Here is a 16,713-nt window from a genome sequence, read left to right as displayed (position 1 = left end):
GAAGGCTGACTGACGTTAGGGAGATAGATTAAAGACATGAAGGCTGACTGACGTTATGGAGATAGATGAAAGACATGAAGGCTGACTGACGTTAGGGAGATAGATTAATGACATGAAGGGTGACTGACTTTAGGGAGATAGATTAAAGACATGAAGGCTGACTGACGTTAGGGAGATAGATTAAAGACATGAAGGCTGACTGACGTTAGGGAGATAGATTAAAGACATGAAGGCTGACTGACTTTTGGGAGATAGATTAAAGACATGAAGGCTGACTGACGTTAGGGAGATAGATTAATGACATGAAGGGTGACTGACTTTAGGGAGATAGATTAAAGACATGAAGGCTGACTGACTTTAGGGAGATAGATTAAAGACATGAAGGCTGACTGACTTTAGGGAGATAGATTATAGACATGAAGGCTGACTGACATTAGGGAGATAGATTAAAGACATGAAGGCTGACTGACTTTAGGGAGATAGTTTAAAGACATGAAGGCTGACTGACTTTAGTTAGATATATGAAAGACATGAAGGCTGACTGACGTTAGGGAGATAGATTAAAGACATGCAGGCTGACTGACTTTAGGTAAATAGATTAAAGACATGAAGGCTGACTGACATTAGGGAGATAGATTAAAGACATGAAGGCTGACTGACTTTAGGGAGATAGATTAAAGACATGAAGGCTGACTGACGTTAGGGAGATATATTAAAGACATGAAGGCTGACTGACATTAGGGAGATAGTTTAAAGACATGAAGGCTGACTGACATTATGGAGATAGATTAAAGACATGAAGGCTGACTGACGTTAGGGAGATAGATTAAAGACATGAAGGCTGACTGACGTTATGGAGATAGATGAAAGACATGAAGGCTGACTGACGTTAGGGAGATAGATTAATGACATGAAGGGTGACTGACTTTAGGGAGATAGATTAAAGACATGAAGGCTGACTGACGTTAGGGAGATAGATTAAAGACATGAAGGCTGACTGACGTTAGGGAGATAGATTAAAGACATGAAGGCTGACTGACTTTTGGGAGATAGATTAAAGACATGAAGGCTGACTGACGTTAGGGAGATAGATTAATGACATGAAGGGTGACTGACTTTAGGGAGATAGATTAAAGACATGAAGGCTGACTGACTTTAGGGAGATAGATTAAAGACATGAAGGCTGACTGACTTTAGGGAGATAGATTATAGACATGAAGGCTGACTGACATTAGGGAGATAGATTAAAGACATGAAGGCTGACTGACTTTAGGGAGATAGTTTAAAGACATGAAGGCTGACTGACTTTAGTTAGATATATGAAAGACATGAAGGCTGACTGACGTTAGGGAGATAGATTAAAGACATGCAGGCTGACTGACTTTAGGTAAATAGATTAAAGACATGAAGGCTGACTGACATTAGGGAGATAGATTAAAGACATGAAGGCTGACTGACTTTAGGGAGATAGATTAAAGACATGAAGGCTGACTGACGTTAGGGAGATAGTTTAAAGACATGAAGGCTGACTGACATTAGGGAGATAGATTAAAGACATGAAGGCTGACTGACGTTATGGAGATAGATTAAAGACATGAAGGCTGACTGACTTTAGGGAGATAGATTAATGACATGAAGGCTGACTGACGTTATGGAGATAGATTAAAGACATAAACAGACAGCTGTGCTGCATAAATTGCAAAATAGATTTTCAATTTTCAAGGCTGTATCAGAGGCGGCAGAAGGCAGCAGTCAATGGCTCTGGATGAAGAGGAAAGACCCCAGCTGGGCCCCGAAGTGAGAGGGCCAGGAGGTATGCGGTCAACAATGCTTGACTCAGGGAGGAAGACGCCCCTGCCATGCATAGTCCCATGGGATGTTGGCTATCAACAACAACGCAACTCCTATGACTAATTGGGAATGGGACGCAAGCGTAGGATTGATCACCCTGTCGCTGGCCGCCTTTGGGGAGGGTGTATAGTGTGAAAGGTCGAAACACCCTAGGAACCAAAGGTACACTACTGACGATGCGCTCCCCAAATTTCACCAGTCTCACTGTTCATGAACTCTTGGAAGTGCTTGCACAAAGGATAGTAACATCTCATCCTGTGTTCTTGGAATCTGAATATCTGGACTAGTCCAGTGACTGCTGAGAAAGATCAGCTGACAACAGGGGAAAGTCCTTGTGGCGGCACGGAGAGACGGCTGACAGGAGGGAATAGACCCCTCTGGGACAGTCATGGGGTAGCTTCCCATTTCTGTAGTTTCCCATACTTCGCAGTATGTTGGAAACACCCGCTTTTAGCTACAGAAAGTCAACATACGAGAATACCCCTAGAGTCTGCGAGAGCGGGGGCGGAAGATGACTCATCGGCTGACAACATGGTAACGACTGGACCGGAAACGACTACGAGTAATGAGAGCACAGCACAAGAGATCACCACAGCAACTGTCACAAGTTCCGCTGCAACAGCAGGCCACAAACAGATGCAGGTATGTGTCTGTGGTTGGAGGAAAGTTACATCACACCATGGGTTGAGGATCCACCAGGGGAAGAAGGGGTGTCTGGGTAAAGAGAGACAGAGGCCTCGCATTGATCACTTTCTGCGAAAGCGATCAAATCAGTCGAATGAAGCACAGCAACTGGACGCAAACCATAGTTTGCAGTGCATCAGTACCACTGTCATGGAGGACGTAAACTCAAGCACCGAAGTAACAACTGAGGTGGAACCAACAACAGGAGTGGAACTCACCCAGCCTCCCAGACCTGCAGTCGAGAGGAGACTACCAGGGCACAGACCGTATGTGAAGTGGCCTGGCGCCAGTGACAAGAAGTTGTGGGAAGCAGTGAATACTGACCTTACCTTGACCCTCGAGAAACTTCGAGGCACAGTGGAGAAGAAGTTGGAGAGGATGGGGGACATCATCTATGAGTACGGGGCAGAAAGCTTTGGAGTGCAAGAGGCAAAAGGCGGGAGAAAGGTTCCAACCCCACCAGTTTCCAGGAGGCAACAAGAAATCAAGCGCCTCGTTCAAGAAAGGAGACAGCTTAAGAAACAGTGGAAGAAGGCCTCGGAAGTGGAAAAGGAGGGCATAGAGGCACTTCAGGCTGACATTAAAACCCGGTTGGCATCCCTCCGTAGAGCAGAGAACCTACGGAAACGCAGAAGGAAGAAAGAACAAACTAGAACTCGATTCTATAAAGATCCCTTCAAGTTCCTTAAAAGTCTCTTCACGAAGGAAAAAAGTGGAGCTCTAAAAACAACAAAGAAAGACCTAGAGGAGCACCTGATAACAACAAACTTTGACTCAAAGCGACATGAACATCTGGCCATCCCATCAGATATCCCACCCATTGAACCCCCGGAACATCATATTGAGACCAGCCCTCCGACATGGAAAGAGGTGGAAAACACAGTTCGACGGGCAAGAACAGCATCAGCCCCGGGGCCAAATGGAGTCCCGTACAAAGTGTATAAGAACGCACCAGACGTCCTGAGGGTCCTCTGGAGGCTTATGAGAACAGCTTGGCAGAAGAAGATAATACCCAAAGTGTGGCGTAGGGCAGGCGGGGTCCTGATCCCTAAGGAGAAGGATGCAGTGAACATCAGCCAATTCCGCCCAATCTCCTTACTGAATGTCGAGGGTAAAATCTTCTTTAGGGTCATTGCCCAGAGGATGTCCGAGTACCTGCAAAGGAATGCGTACGTCGATACATCTGTACAGAAGGCAGGAATATCAGGGTTCTCTGGCTGCTTGGAACACTCCAGCATGATCTGGCACCAGATCCAAATGGCCAAGGTGGAGAAAAGGGACCTCCACGTAGTCTTCCTCGACCTCGCCAATGCATTTGGCTCTGTGCCCCATGAACTCCTGTGGTCTGCCTTCAGATTTTTCCACATACCGGACACCATCACAACGCTGGTGAAGTCGTACTTCAAGGATCTGCAGTTCTGCTTCACCACCTCAGAGTTCACCACCTCATGGCAGTGCCTGAATGTAGGTATAATGGCGGGATGTACCATTTCTCCGTTGGCATTCATAATGGCAATGGAGGTTATCATCAGATCCTCAAAATGGGTTGCTGGTGGACAGCGAGTCGACTCTGGTTTCCGCCTCCCTCCACTCAGAGCCTACATGGACGACATTACAACATTGACCACCACTGTCCCATGCACCAGGAGACTGCTCAGAAAACTCGAGGAGAACATCAGCTGGGCCCGTATGAAGATTAAACCATCCAAGTCACGCAGCATCTCGATTGTGAAGGGAGTACTCTCTGACCTGAAATTCTTCATCGGAGATGACCAAATCCCAACAGTGTCTGAGCAGCCGGTAAAAAGCCTTGGAAGGTGGTATGATGCAAGCCTGAAGGACAAAGACCAGGTGCAACAGCTGCGCAAAGACATCAGTAGTAGCCTACAGTCCATCGACAACACCCAGCTACCTGGAAAGTTAAAGGCCTGGTGTCTGCAGTTTGGTCTCCTACCCCGGGTGTTGTGGCCCCTAGCAGTGTATGAGGTTCCAATCTCAACAGTGGAGAAGATGGAAAGAGGAGTCACAGGCTACTTAAAGAAGTGGCTCGGAGTTCCACGATGCCTTACCACCATAGGCCTCTATGGAGATGGTGTCCTCAAGCTGCCCCTCACCAGTCTAACAGAGGAATTCAAGTGTGCAAAAACCAGGCTCCAGATGACACTGAATGAATCTCGAGACCCAGTGGTGAGCAACAACGCGCCGACCTTGGCAACTGGGCGCAAATGGAGGCCAGGAAAAGCAGTCCAGGAGGCAACAGCAGCCCTCAGACATGCTGACATTGTGGGTCATGTTCAGCAAGGGAGAGGAGGCCTTGGGCTAACTAGCCGTGCTGCTTGGAGTAAGGCCACTGCACCAGAGCGGCGGAAGATGGTAGTGCAGGAAGTACGCCATCAGGAGGAGGCTGCAAGGTGGGCCAAGGCAGTCTCTCTTGCCAAACAGGGACAGTGGACTCGATGGGACAGTGTGGAGAAGAGGAAGATCAGCTGGAAGGATCTGTGGGCCATGGAAGCGAGGCGGTTGAGCTTTTCCATCAGAGCAACATATGACGTCCTTCCAACACCAGTTAATCTTCACCAATGGTATGGTGAAGATCCGGACTGTGCCCTCTGTTCCATGCCAGCCAACCTCAGGCACATTCTCACAGGGTGTAAAACAAGCCTCACCCAAGGACGCTACACTTGGCGTCACAACCAAGTCCTTAAAAACCTTGCGTCCGCCCTGGAGGACAAGCGAGCTGCCACCAACTCCCTACCACCCCCAGCAGCATCACACCCCTTACGGACGACCTTTGTCCGCGAAGGGGCTAAACCACCGAAGAGCGGCTCTACACCATTAGAGCGAGACCAGCTGCGCTTGGCCCGCGACTGGAAAATGCTAGCTGACATTGGCCGGCAACTTGTGTTTCCTCCGGAGATCGCAACCACCACCCTAAGACCTGACATGGTGCTCTGGTCCCATTCGCTCAAGAAGGTCTTCATCATTGAGCTCACAGTACCCTGGGAGGACTCAGTAGATGAGGCTTATGAGCGGAAACATCTGCGCTATGCCAATCTAGCTGCCGAAGCACGGCATCATGGCTGGAACACAGAAGTCCGACCAGTGGAGGTGGGCTGCAGAGGTTTTGTGGCGACATCTACAACCAGACTGCTTAGAGACCTGGGAATTAAGGGCCAGAGCCAGCGTTCGGCAATCAAAGCTGTATCAGAGGCGGCAGAAGGCAGCAGTCAATGGCTCTGGATGAAGAGGAAAGACCCCAGCTGGGCCCCGAAGTGAGAGGGCCAGGAGGTATGCGGTCAACAATGCTTGACTCAGGGAGGAAGACGCCCCTGCCATGCATAGTCCCATGGGATGTTGGCTATCAACAACAACGCAACTCCTATGACTAATTGGGAATGGGACGCAAGCGTAGGATTGATCACCCTGTCGCTGGCCGCCTTTGGGGAGGGTGTATAGTGTGAAAGGCCGAAACACCCTAGGAACCAAAGGTACACTACTGACGATGCGCTCCCCAAATTTCACCAGTCTCACTGTTCATGAACTCTTGGAAGTGCTTGCACAAAGGATAGTAACATCTCATCCTGTGTTCTTGGAATCAATGTACTGATTCCATGGCACATGGTTTATGAACCAATACGCAAAACAATGCAGGATTCAAAACTTAGAATTTTTCACAAAATTCTTGCAACCAATAGAATGTTATATATATATATATGGGGGATATGACCATCCCAGCTCTGCAGATTCTGCTGTGAAGAGGCAGAGTAGTTAGATAATTTGTTTTGGTACTGTCCATATGTAGCTTGTTTTTGGTCACAGGTTCAGGAATGGTTGAAGAAAGTACCATTTACCTGGAGCTAACTCTGCAGATAGCACTACTGGGTGATTTGAAAAGTCATAGTCAATCAATCAATAATATAATAATACTTTTAGCAACAAAATGTTTATCTTTATTTTACAATCTGTAGAAACTATGAGAATAGAAAAGTTCAGCACTTTAGTGAAACATCACATCACAGCTGAAAGATATATGGCAAATAGAAATCAAACATGGATGGTGTTCAGAGATAGATGGGAGGGGTTGAGTGGAGCTGAAGGGTGTTCAGAGATAGATGGGAGGAGTTGAGTGGAGCTGAAGGGTGTTGAGAGATAGATGGGAGGGGTTGAGTGGAGCTGGATGGTGTTCAGCGATAGATGGGAGGGGTTGAGTGGAGCTGGAGGGTGTTCAGAGATAGATGGGAGGGGTTGAGTTGAGTTGAAGGGTGTTCAGAGATAGATGGTAGGAGTTGAGTTGAAGGGTGTTCAGAGATAGATGGGAGGGGTTGAGTGGAGCTGGATGGTGTTCAGAGATAGATGGGAGGGGTTGAGTGGAGCTGAAGGGTGTTCAGAGATAGATGGGAGGGGTTGAGTGGAGCTGAAGGGTGTTCAGAGATAGATGGGAGGGGTTGAGTGGAGCTGAAGGGTGTTCAGAGATAGATGGGAGGGGTTGAGTGGAGCTGAAGGGTGTTCAGAGATAGATGGGAGGAGTTGAGTGGAGCTGAAGGGTGTTCAGAGATAGATGGGAGGGGTTGAGTGGAGCTGGATGGTGTTCAGAGATAGATGGGAGGAGTGGAGTGGAGCTGAAGGGTGTTCAGAGATAGATGGGAGGAGTTGAGTTGAAGGGTGTTCAGAGATAGATGGGAGGAGTTGAGTGGAGCTGAAGGGTGTTCAGAGATAGATGGGAGGGGTTGAGTGGAGCTGAAGGATGGGACTGGATGGTGTTCAGAGATAGATGGGAGGGGGTGAGGGGAGCTGAAGGGTGTTCAGAGATAGATGGGAGGAGTTGAGTTGAAGGGTGTTCAGAGATAGATGGGAGGAGTTGAGCTGAAGGGTGTTCAGAGATAGATGGGAGGAGTTGAGCTGAAGGGTGTTCAGAGATAGATGGGAGGAGTTGAGTGGAGCTGGATGGTGTTCAGAGATAGATGGGAGGAGTTGAGTGGAGCTGAAGGGTGTTCAGAGATAGATGGGAGGAGTTGAGCTGAAGGGTGTTCAGAGAGAGATGGGAGGAGTTGAGTGGAGCTGGATGGTGTTCAGAGATAGATGGGAGGAGTTGAGTGGAGCCGAAGGGTGTTCAGAGATAGATGGGAGGAGTTGAGTGGAGCTGAAGGGTGTTCAGAGATAGATGGGAGGGGTTGAGTGGAGCTGGATGGTGTTCAGAGATAGATGGGAGGGGTTGAGTGGAGCTGGATGGTGTTCAGAGATAGATGGGAGGGGTTGAGTGGAGCTGGATGGTGTTCAGAGATAGATGGGAGGGGAGTGGAGCTGAAGGGTGTTCAGAGATAGATGGGAGGGGTTGAGTGGAGCTGGATGGTGTTCAGAGATAGATGGGAGGGGTTGAGTGGAGCTGAAGGGTGTTCAGAGATAGATGGGAGGGGTTGAGTGGAGCTGGATGGTGTTCAGAGATAGATGGGAGGGGTTGAGTGGAGCTGAAGGGTGTTCAGAGATAGATGGGAGGGGTTGAGTGGAGATGGATGGTGTTCAGAGATAGATGGGAGGGGTTGAGTGGAGCTGAAGGATGTTCAGAGATAGATGGGAGGGGTTGAGTGGAGCTGAAGGGTGTTCAGAGATAGATGGGAGGGGTTGAGTGGAGCTGAAGGGTGTTCAGAGATAGATGGGAGGAGTTGAGTGGAGCTGAAGGGTGTTCAGAGATAGATGGGAGGGGTTGAGTGGAGCTGGATGGTGTTCAGAGATAGATGGGAGGAGTGGAGTGGAGCTGAAGGGTGTTCAGAGATAGATGGGAGGACTGGAGTGGAGCTGAAGGGTGTTCAGAGATAGATGGGAGGAGTTGAGTTGAAGGGTGTTCAGAGATAGATGGGAGGAGTTGAGTGGAGCTGGATGGTGTTCAGAGATAGATGGGAGGAGTTGAGTGGAGCTGAAGGGTGTTCAGAGATAGATGGGAGGAGTTGAGTGGAGCTGGATGGTGTTCAGAGATAGATGGGAGGGGTTGAGTGGAGCTGAAGGGTGTTCAGAGATAGATGGGAGGAGTTGAGTGGAGCTGGATGGTGTTCAGAGATAGATGGGAGGAGTTGAGTGGAGCTGGATGGTGTTCAGAGAAAGATGGGAGGGGTTAAGTGGAGCAGAAGGGTGTTCAGAGATAGATGGGAGGGGTTGAGTGGAGCTGAAGGGTGTTCAGAGATAGATGGGAGGGGTTGAGTGGAGCTGAAGGGTGTTCAGAGATAGATGGGAGGGGTTGAGTGGAGCTGAAGGGTGTTCAGAGATAGATGGGAGGAGTTGAGTGGAGCTGGATGGTGTTCAGAGATAGATGGGAGGGGTTGAGTGGAGCTGAAGGGTGTTCAGAGATAGATGGGAGGAGTTGAGTGGAGCTGGATGGTGTTCAGAGATAGATGGGAGGAGTTGAGTGGAGCTGAAGGGTGTTCAGAGATAGATGGGAGGAGTTGAGTGGAGCTGGAGGGTGTTCAGAGATAGATGGGAGGGGTTGAGTGGAGCTGGAGGGTGTTCAGAGATAGATGGGAGGAGTTGAGTGGAGCTGGATGGTGTTCAGAGATAGATGGGAGGAGTTGAGTGGAGCTGAAGGGTGTTCAGAGATAGATGGGAGGAGTTGAGTGGAGCTGGAGGGTGTTCAGAGATAGATGGGAGGAGTTGAGTTGAAGGGTGGGATTAAAAACAACAAGATAACTCATGTAAAATAAACAGTGTCCGTAAAATGTATTTAGGTTCAGAACTTATGTGAAACAGCACAGTAATATATGTTGTACAGTTAAATATATGGCAAATAGAAATCAAACTGGATGGGATTCAGAGATAGATCGGAGATGTTGATGGTAGCTGAAGGATGGGATTAAATACAAATTAAATATATCTATTGTAAAATACATTGTGTCCATTTTTTCAAGAAATCCGGGGAATTTTTTGAAAAGTTAATGGAATTTTGCAACCCTAATTCCCCATGTGAGAATGAATGAATTATTTTGTGATGGTACAGACCTGTTCTTGTTGAAGTTCTCGAAGCCGAAGATGTCCAGCAGACCGATAGATTGTCTGACGTATTTAGTGTCCTCAGGAGGAGGCTTGAACACAGCCTTGTTGATCTTCTCCACCACCCAGACAAACAGCTTACCATAGATGGCCTGGTGGAAAACAGAGCAAAATACAAGCAGACATTATCATACTGTACTATTTGCATTGCACCCCCACACCCTCTTCTACGCTGCTGCTACTCTCTGTTATCATCTATGCATAGCCACTTTAATAACTCTACCTACATGTACATATTACCTCGACACCGGTACCCCCTGTAATATAGCCCCCACATTGACTCTGTACCGTAACACCCTGTATATAGCCTCCACATTTACTCTGTACCGGTACCTCCTGTATATAGCCTCCACATTGACTCTGTACCGGTACCCCCTGTATATAGCCCCCACATTGACTCTGTACCGTAACACCCTGTATATAGCCTCCACATTGACTCTGTACCGTAACACCCTGTATATAGCCTCCACATTGACTCTGTACCGGTCCCCCTGTATATAGCCTCCACATTGACTCTGTACCGGTCCCCCTGTATATAGCCTCCACATTGACTCTGTACCGTAACACCCTGTATATAGCCTCCACATTGACTCTGTACCGTAACACCCTGTATATAGCCTCCACATTGACTCTGTACCGGTACCCCCTGTATATAGCCTCCACATTGACTCTGTACCGTAACACCCTGTATATAGCCTCCACATTGACTCTGTACCGTAATACCCTGTATGTAGCCTCCACATTGACTCTGTACCGTAATACCCTGTATATAGCCTCCACATTGCCTCTGTACCGGTACCCCCTGTATATAGCCTCCACATTGACTCTGTACCGGTACCCCCTGTATATAGCCTCCACATTGACTCTGTACCGTAACACCCTGTATATAGCCTCCACATTGACTTTGTCCCGGTACCCCCTGTATATAGCCTCCACATTGACTCTGTACCGGTCCCCCTGTATATAGCCTCCACATTGACTCTGTACCGTAACACCCTGTATATAGCCTCCACATTGACTCTGTACCGTAACACCCTGTATATAGCCTCCACATTGACTCTGTACCGGTACCCCCTGTATATAGCCTCCACATTGACTCTGTACCGGTACCCCCTGTATATAGCCTCCACATTGACTCTGTACCGGTACCCCCTGTATATAGCCTCCACATTGACTCTGTACCGTAACACCCTGTATATAGCCTCCACATTGACTCTGTACCGTAACACCCTGTATATAGCCTCCACATTGACTCTGTACCGTAACACCCTGTATATAGCCTCCACATTGACTCTGTACCGTAACACCCTGTATATAGCCTCCACATTGACTCTGTACCGGTACCCCCTGTATATAGCCTCCACATTGACTCTGAACCGTAATACCCTGTATATAGCCTCCACATTGACTCTGTACCGTAATACCCTGTATATAGCCCCGCTATTGTTATTTACGGCTGCTCTTTAATTATTTGTTATTCTTACTTTTTTAGGTATTTTCTTAAAACTGCATTGTTGGTTAAGGGCTTGTAAGTAAGCATTTCACTGTAAGGTCTACCTGTTGTTTTCGGTGCATGTGACAAATAAAATGTGATTTATGAGTTCTATAATGTACTATAATACACTATAATACATTATCATACATTATCTTAGAGACATAATTATATTCTAGCCAAGCATCAAAGATGATAAGGTTTATATTTTTACCTCATGACTGAAAAGGTTCGCAAAGAAGAGCACCTGATTTAAACTCCAGATATATTATGGTCTTAGTAGGAGCCCATGCAGTCCCCTAGCCTGGTCCCAGATCTGTTTGTGTTGTCTTGCCAACTGCTATGGTCATTACCTAGCCTGGTCCCAGATCTGTTTGTGTTGTCTTGCCAACTGCTATGGTCATTACCTAGCCTGGTCCCAGATCTGTTTGTGTTGTCTTGCCAACTGCTATGGTCATTACCTAGCCTGGTCCCAGATCTGTTTGTGTTGTCTTGCCAACTCCTATGGTCATTACCTAGCCTGGTCCCAGATCTGTTTGTGTTGTCTTGCCAACTGCTATGGTCATTACCTAGCCTGGTCCCAGATCTGTTTGTGTTGTCTTGCCAACTCCTATGGTCATTACCTAGCCTGGTCCCAGATCTGTTTGTGTTGTCTTGCCAACTGCTATGGTCATTACCTAGCCTGGTCCCAGATCTGTTTGTGTTGTCTTGCCAACTCATATGGTCATTGCCTAGCCTGGTCCCAGATCTGTTTGTGTTGTCTTGTCAACTCCTATGGTCATTCCCTAGCCTGGTCCCAGATCTGTTTGTGTTGTCTTGTCAACTCCTATGGTCATTGCCTAGCCTGGTCCCAGATCTGTTTGTGTTGTCTTGCCAACTCCTATGTTCATTCCCTAGCCTGGTCCCAGATCTGTTTGTGCTGTCTTGTCAACTCCTATGGTCATTGCCTAGCCTGGTCCCAGATCTGTTTGTGTTGTCTTGCCAACTCCTATGTTCATTCCCTAGCCTGGTCCCAGATCTGTTTGTGTTGTCTTGCCAACTCCTATGATCATTACCTAGCCTGGTCCCAGATCTGTTTGTGTTGTCTTGCCAAATCCTATGGTCATTACCTAGCCTGGTCCCAGATCTGTTTGTGTTGTCTTGCCAACTCCTATGATCATTACCTAGCCTGGTCCCAGATCTGTTTGTGTTGTCTTGCCAAATCCTATGTTCATTACCTAGCCTGGTCCCAGATCTGTTTGTGCTGTCTTGTCATTGTCACTCAATTTGGCAAGACAAGAAGTGGTACCAGCCTCACCTTGACAAATGCGTCTTTGCCGTCCATGGCCTGGGCTGAGGTGAGAGGTTTGGTCACACTCTCCCTGGAGGTCATGAAGGAACGCTGGGTCAGACTCTTCTCCAGGGCCTTGGGGTCCACCTGGACCACACAAAGAGAGGGACATTACAGAGGTCAGTGACAGGTTAGTCTGGCGCTAACAGATATGACAACATGTTCTGGGTACTCTATCGTATTCTTGAGAACCGAAAGCAGTTCCTGGGGTATGGAGACACCTAGAACGTCTGGGATTGAGGCTAGTGACAGGCTGGGATTGAGGCTAGTGACAGGCTGGGATTGAGGCTAGTGACAGGCTGGGATTGAGGCTAGTGACAGGCTGGGATTGAGGCTAGTGACAGGCTGGGATTGAGGCTAGTGACAGGCTGGGATTGAGGCTAGTGACAGGCTGGGATTGAAGCTAGTGACAGGCTGGGATTGAGGCTAGTGACAGGCTGGGATTGAGGCTAGTGACAGGCTGGTATTGAGGCTAGTGACAGGCTGGGATTGAGGCTAGTGACAGGCTGGGATTGAGGCTAGTGACAGGCTGGGATTGAGGCTAGTGACAGGCTGGGATTGAGGCTAGTGACAGGCTGGGATTGAGGCTAGTGACAGGCTGGGATTGAGGCTAGTGACAGGCTGGGATTGAGGCTAGTGACAGGCTGGGATTGAGGCTAGTGACAGGCTGGGATTGAAGCTAGTGACAGGCTGGGATTGAGGCTAGTGACAGGCTGGGATTGAGGCTAGTGACAGGCTGGTATTGAGGCTAGTGACAGGCTGGGATTGAGGCTAGTGACAGGCTGGGATTGAGGCTAGTGACAGGCTGGGATTGAGGCTAGTGACAGGCTGGGATTGAGGCTAGTGACAGGCTGGGATTGAGGCTAGTGACAGGCTGGGATTGAGGCTAGTGACAGGCTGGGATTGAGGCTAGTGACAGGCTGGGATTGAGGCTACTGACAGGCTGGGATTGAGGCTAGTGACAGGCTGGGATTGAGGCTAGTTACAGACTGGGATTGAGGCTACTGACAGGCTGGGATTGAGGCTACTGACAGGCTGGGATTGAGGCTACTGACAGGCTGGGATTGAGGCTAGTGACAGGCTGGGATTGAGGCTAGTGACAGGCTGGGATTGAGGCTAGTGACAGGCTGGGATTGAGGCTACTGACAGGCTGGGATTGAGGCTAGTGACAGGCTGGGATTGAGGCTAGTGACAGGCTGGGATTGAGGCTAGTGACATGCTGGGATTGAGGCTAGTGACAGGCTGGGATTGAGGCTAGTGACAGGCTGGGATTGAGACTAGTGACAGGCTGGGATTGAGGCTAGTGACTGGCTGGGATTGACGCTAGTGACAGGCTGGGCTTGAGGCTAGTGACAGGCTGGGATTGAGGCTAGTGACAGGCTGGGATTGACGCTAGTGACAGGCTGGGATTGAGGCTAGTGACAGGCTTACCTCCAGAAGTTTGATTGCCATGTTGAAATGATGTGATGTCATGACGTCACAGCTCTCCAGATTATTCAAAATGGTGGCTGGAAGGATCAAAGATAAGGAAGTCAGTTACAGTAAAATGTCTTAATCCTAGACCAGGAGAGAGGGGTTAGGGTAAAGTCCAAATCCTAAACCAGGAGAGAGGGGTTAGGGTAAAGTCCCAATCCTAGACCAGGAGAGAGGGGTTAGGGTAAAGTCCTAATCCTAGGCCAGGAGAGAGGGGTTAGGGTAAAGTCCCAATCCTATAGCAGGAGAGAGGGGTGAGGGTAAAGTCCCAATCCTAGACCAGGAGAGAGGGGTGAGGGTAAAGTCCCAATCCTATAGCAGGAGAGAGGGGCTGGGGTAAAGTCCTAATCCTAGGCCAGGAGAGAGGGGTTAGGGTAAAGTCCCAATCCTATACCAGGAGAGAGGGGCTGGGGTAAAGTCCCAATCCTAGACCAGGAGAGAGGGGCTGGGGTAAAGTCCCAATCCTATACCAGGAGAGAGGGGCTGGGGTAAAGTCCCAATCCTATACCAGGAGAGAGGGGCAGGGGTAAAGTCCCAATCCTAGACCAGGAGAGAGGGGCTGGGGTAAAGTCCCAATCCTAGACCAGGAGAGAGGGGTTAGGGTAAAGTCCCAATCCTATACCAGGAGAGAGGGGCTGGGGTAAAATCCTAGGCCAGGAGAGAGGGGCTGGGGTAAAGTCCCAATCCTAGACCAGGAGAGAGGGGTTAGGGTAAAGTCCCAATCCTATACCAGGAGAGAGGGGCAGGGGTAAAGTCCCAATCCTATACCAGGAGAGAGGGGTTAGGGTAAAGTCCCAATCCTAGACCAGGAGAGAGGGGTTAGGGTAAAGTCCCAATCCTATACCAGGAGAGAGGGGTTAGGGTAAAGTCCCAATCCTATACCAGGAGAGAGGGGTTAGGGTAAAGTCCCAATCCTAGACCAGGAGAGAGGGGTTAGGGTAAAGTCCCAATCCTATACCAGGAGAGAGGGGCAGGGGTAAAGTCCCAATCCTATACCAGGAGAGAGTGGCAGGGGTAAAGCCCCAATCCTATACCAGGAGAGAGGGGCAGGGGTAAAGTCCCAATCCTATACCAGGAGAGAGGGGTTAGGGTAAAGTCCCAATCCTATACCAGGAGAGAGGGGTTAGGGTAAAGTCCCAATCCTATACCAGGAGAGAGGGGTTAGGGTAAAGTCCCAATCCTAGACCAGGAGAGAGGGGTTAGGGTAAAGTCCCAATCCTATACCAGGAGAGAGGGGCAGGGGTAAAGTCCCAATCCTAGACCAGGAGAGAGGGGCTGGGTAAAGTCCCAATCCTAGACCATAAAATGCAAGGAATCAGGGAAGGGTGAATAGAGCAAAGTCATAAAACCCTCCCTGATCCTGACCTTCAAAGGTATAAACCTCTCCTCCCTGATTCTGACCTTCAAAGGTATAAACCTCTCCTCCCTGATTCTGACCTTCAAAGATGTAAACCTCTCCTCCCTGATTCTGACCTTCAAAGGTATAAACCTCTCCTCCCTGATTCTGACCTTCAAAGATGTAAACCTCTCCTCCCTGATTCTGACCTTCAAAGGTATAAACCTCTCCTCCCTGATTCTGACCTTCAAAGATGTAAACCTCTCCTCCCTGATTCTGACCTTCAAAGGTATAAACCTCTCCTCCCTGATTCTGACCTTCAAAGATGTAAACCTCTCCTCCCTGATTCTGACCTTCAAAGGTATAAACCTCTCCTCCCTGATTCTGACCTTCAAAGATGTAAACCTCTCCTCCCTGATTCTGACCTTCAAAGATGTAAACCTCTCCTCCCTGATCCTGACCTTCAAAGATGTAAACCTCTCCTCCCTGATTCTGACCTTCAAAGATGTAAACCTCTCCTCCCTGATTCTGACCTTCAAAGGTATAAACCTCTCCTCCCTGATTCTGACCTTCAAAGATGTAAACCTCTCCTCCCTGATTCTGACCTTCAAAGATGTAAACCTCTCCTCCCTGATTCTGACCTTCAAAGATGTAAACCTCTCCTCCCTGATTCTGACCTTCAAAGATGTAAACCTCTCCTCCCTGATTCTGACCTTCAAAGATGTAAACCTCTCCTCCCTGATTCTGACCTTCAAAGATGTAAACCTCTCCTCCCTGATCCTGACCTTCAAAGATATAAACCTCTCCTCCCTGATCCTGACCTTCTAAGATGTAAACCTCTCCTCCCTGATTCTGACCTTCAAAGATATAAACCTCTCCTCCCTGATCCTGACCTTCAAAGATGTAAACCTCTCCTCCCTGATCCTGACCTTCAAAGATATAAACCTCTCCTCCCTGATCCTGACCTTCAAAGATGTAAACCTCTCCTCCCTGATCCTGACCTTCAAAGATGTAAACCTCTCCTCCCTGATTCTGACCTTCAAAGATGTAAACCTCTCCTCCCTGATCCTGACCTTCAAAGATGTAAACCTCTCCTCCCTGATTCTGACCTTCAAAAGGTATAAACCTCTCCTCCCTGATCCTGACCTTCTAAGATATAAACCTCTCCTCCCTGATCCTGACCTTCTAAGATGTAAACCTCTCCTCCCCGATCCTGACCTTCAAAGATGTAAACCTCTCCTCCCCGATCCTGACCTTCAAAGATGTAAACCTCTCCTCCCCGATCCTGACCTTCAAAGATTTAAACCTCTCCTCCCCGATCCTGACCTTCAAAGTGGACGTTTCCCAGGTGCAGTATGGCGGCCAGCAGTTTGTTGATCTCCCAGGAGTCATTCTCAGAGAACATCAGGATCTTCATGGCCGAGCGGAAGTGGGCGTACTCCTTAATGTCATCACGCCCATCGCAACTGGTGCAGTTACCCTGACAACGCAGAGCAACAACAGCCAGGTCAG

General features: G+C 48.7%; 1 protein-coding gene across 1 annotated transcript in view; it reads right to left on the bottom strand.

Moving 5' to 3' along the window:
* Positions 1-16,699, bottom strand: part of LOC120035885 (unconventional myosin-VIIa) — a gene marked incomplete at its 5' end in the record, with an annotated part of 84,334 nt that extends 67,635 nt beyond the window's left edge. Inside the window, 4 exons of the mRNA XM_038982349.1 lie at positions 9,520-9,662; positions 12,360-12,479; positions 13,824-13,900; positions 16,528-16,699. Coding sequence (XP_038838277.1) covers positions 9,520-9,662; positions 12,360-12,479; positions 13,824-13,900; positions 16,528-16,699 — 512 coding nt within the window. The remainder of the gene's footprint in view (positions 1-9,519; positions 9,663-12,359; positions 12,480-13,823; positions 13,901-16,527) is intronic.
* Between the last annotated feature and the right edge of the window lie 14 nt (positions 16,700-16,713).

Source organism: Salvelinus namaycush, unplaced genomic scaffold (assembly GCF_016432855.1).
Source record: "Salvelinus namaycush isolate Seneca unplaced genomic scaffold, SaNama_1.0 Scaffold1130, whole genome shotgun sequence".
In the NCBI taxonomy this organism is placed as follows: domain Eukaryota; kingdom Metazoa; phylum Chordata; class Actinopteri; order Salmoniformes; family Salmonidae; genus Salvelinus; species Salvelinus namaycush.
This window is presented reverse-complemented; position numbering and strand designations above follow the sequence as displayed.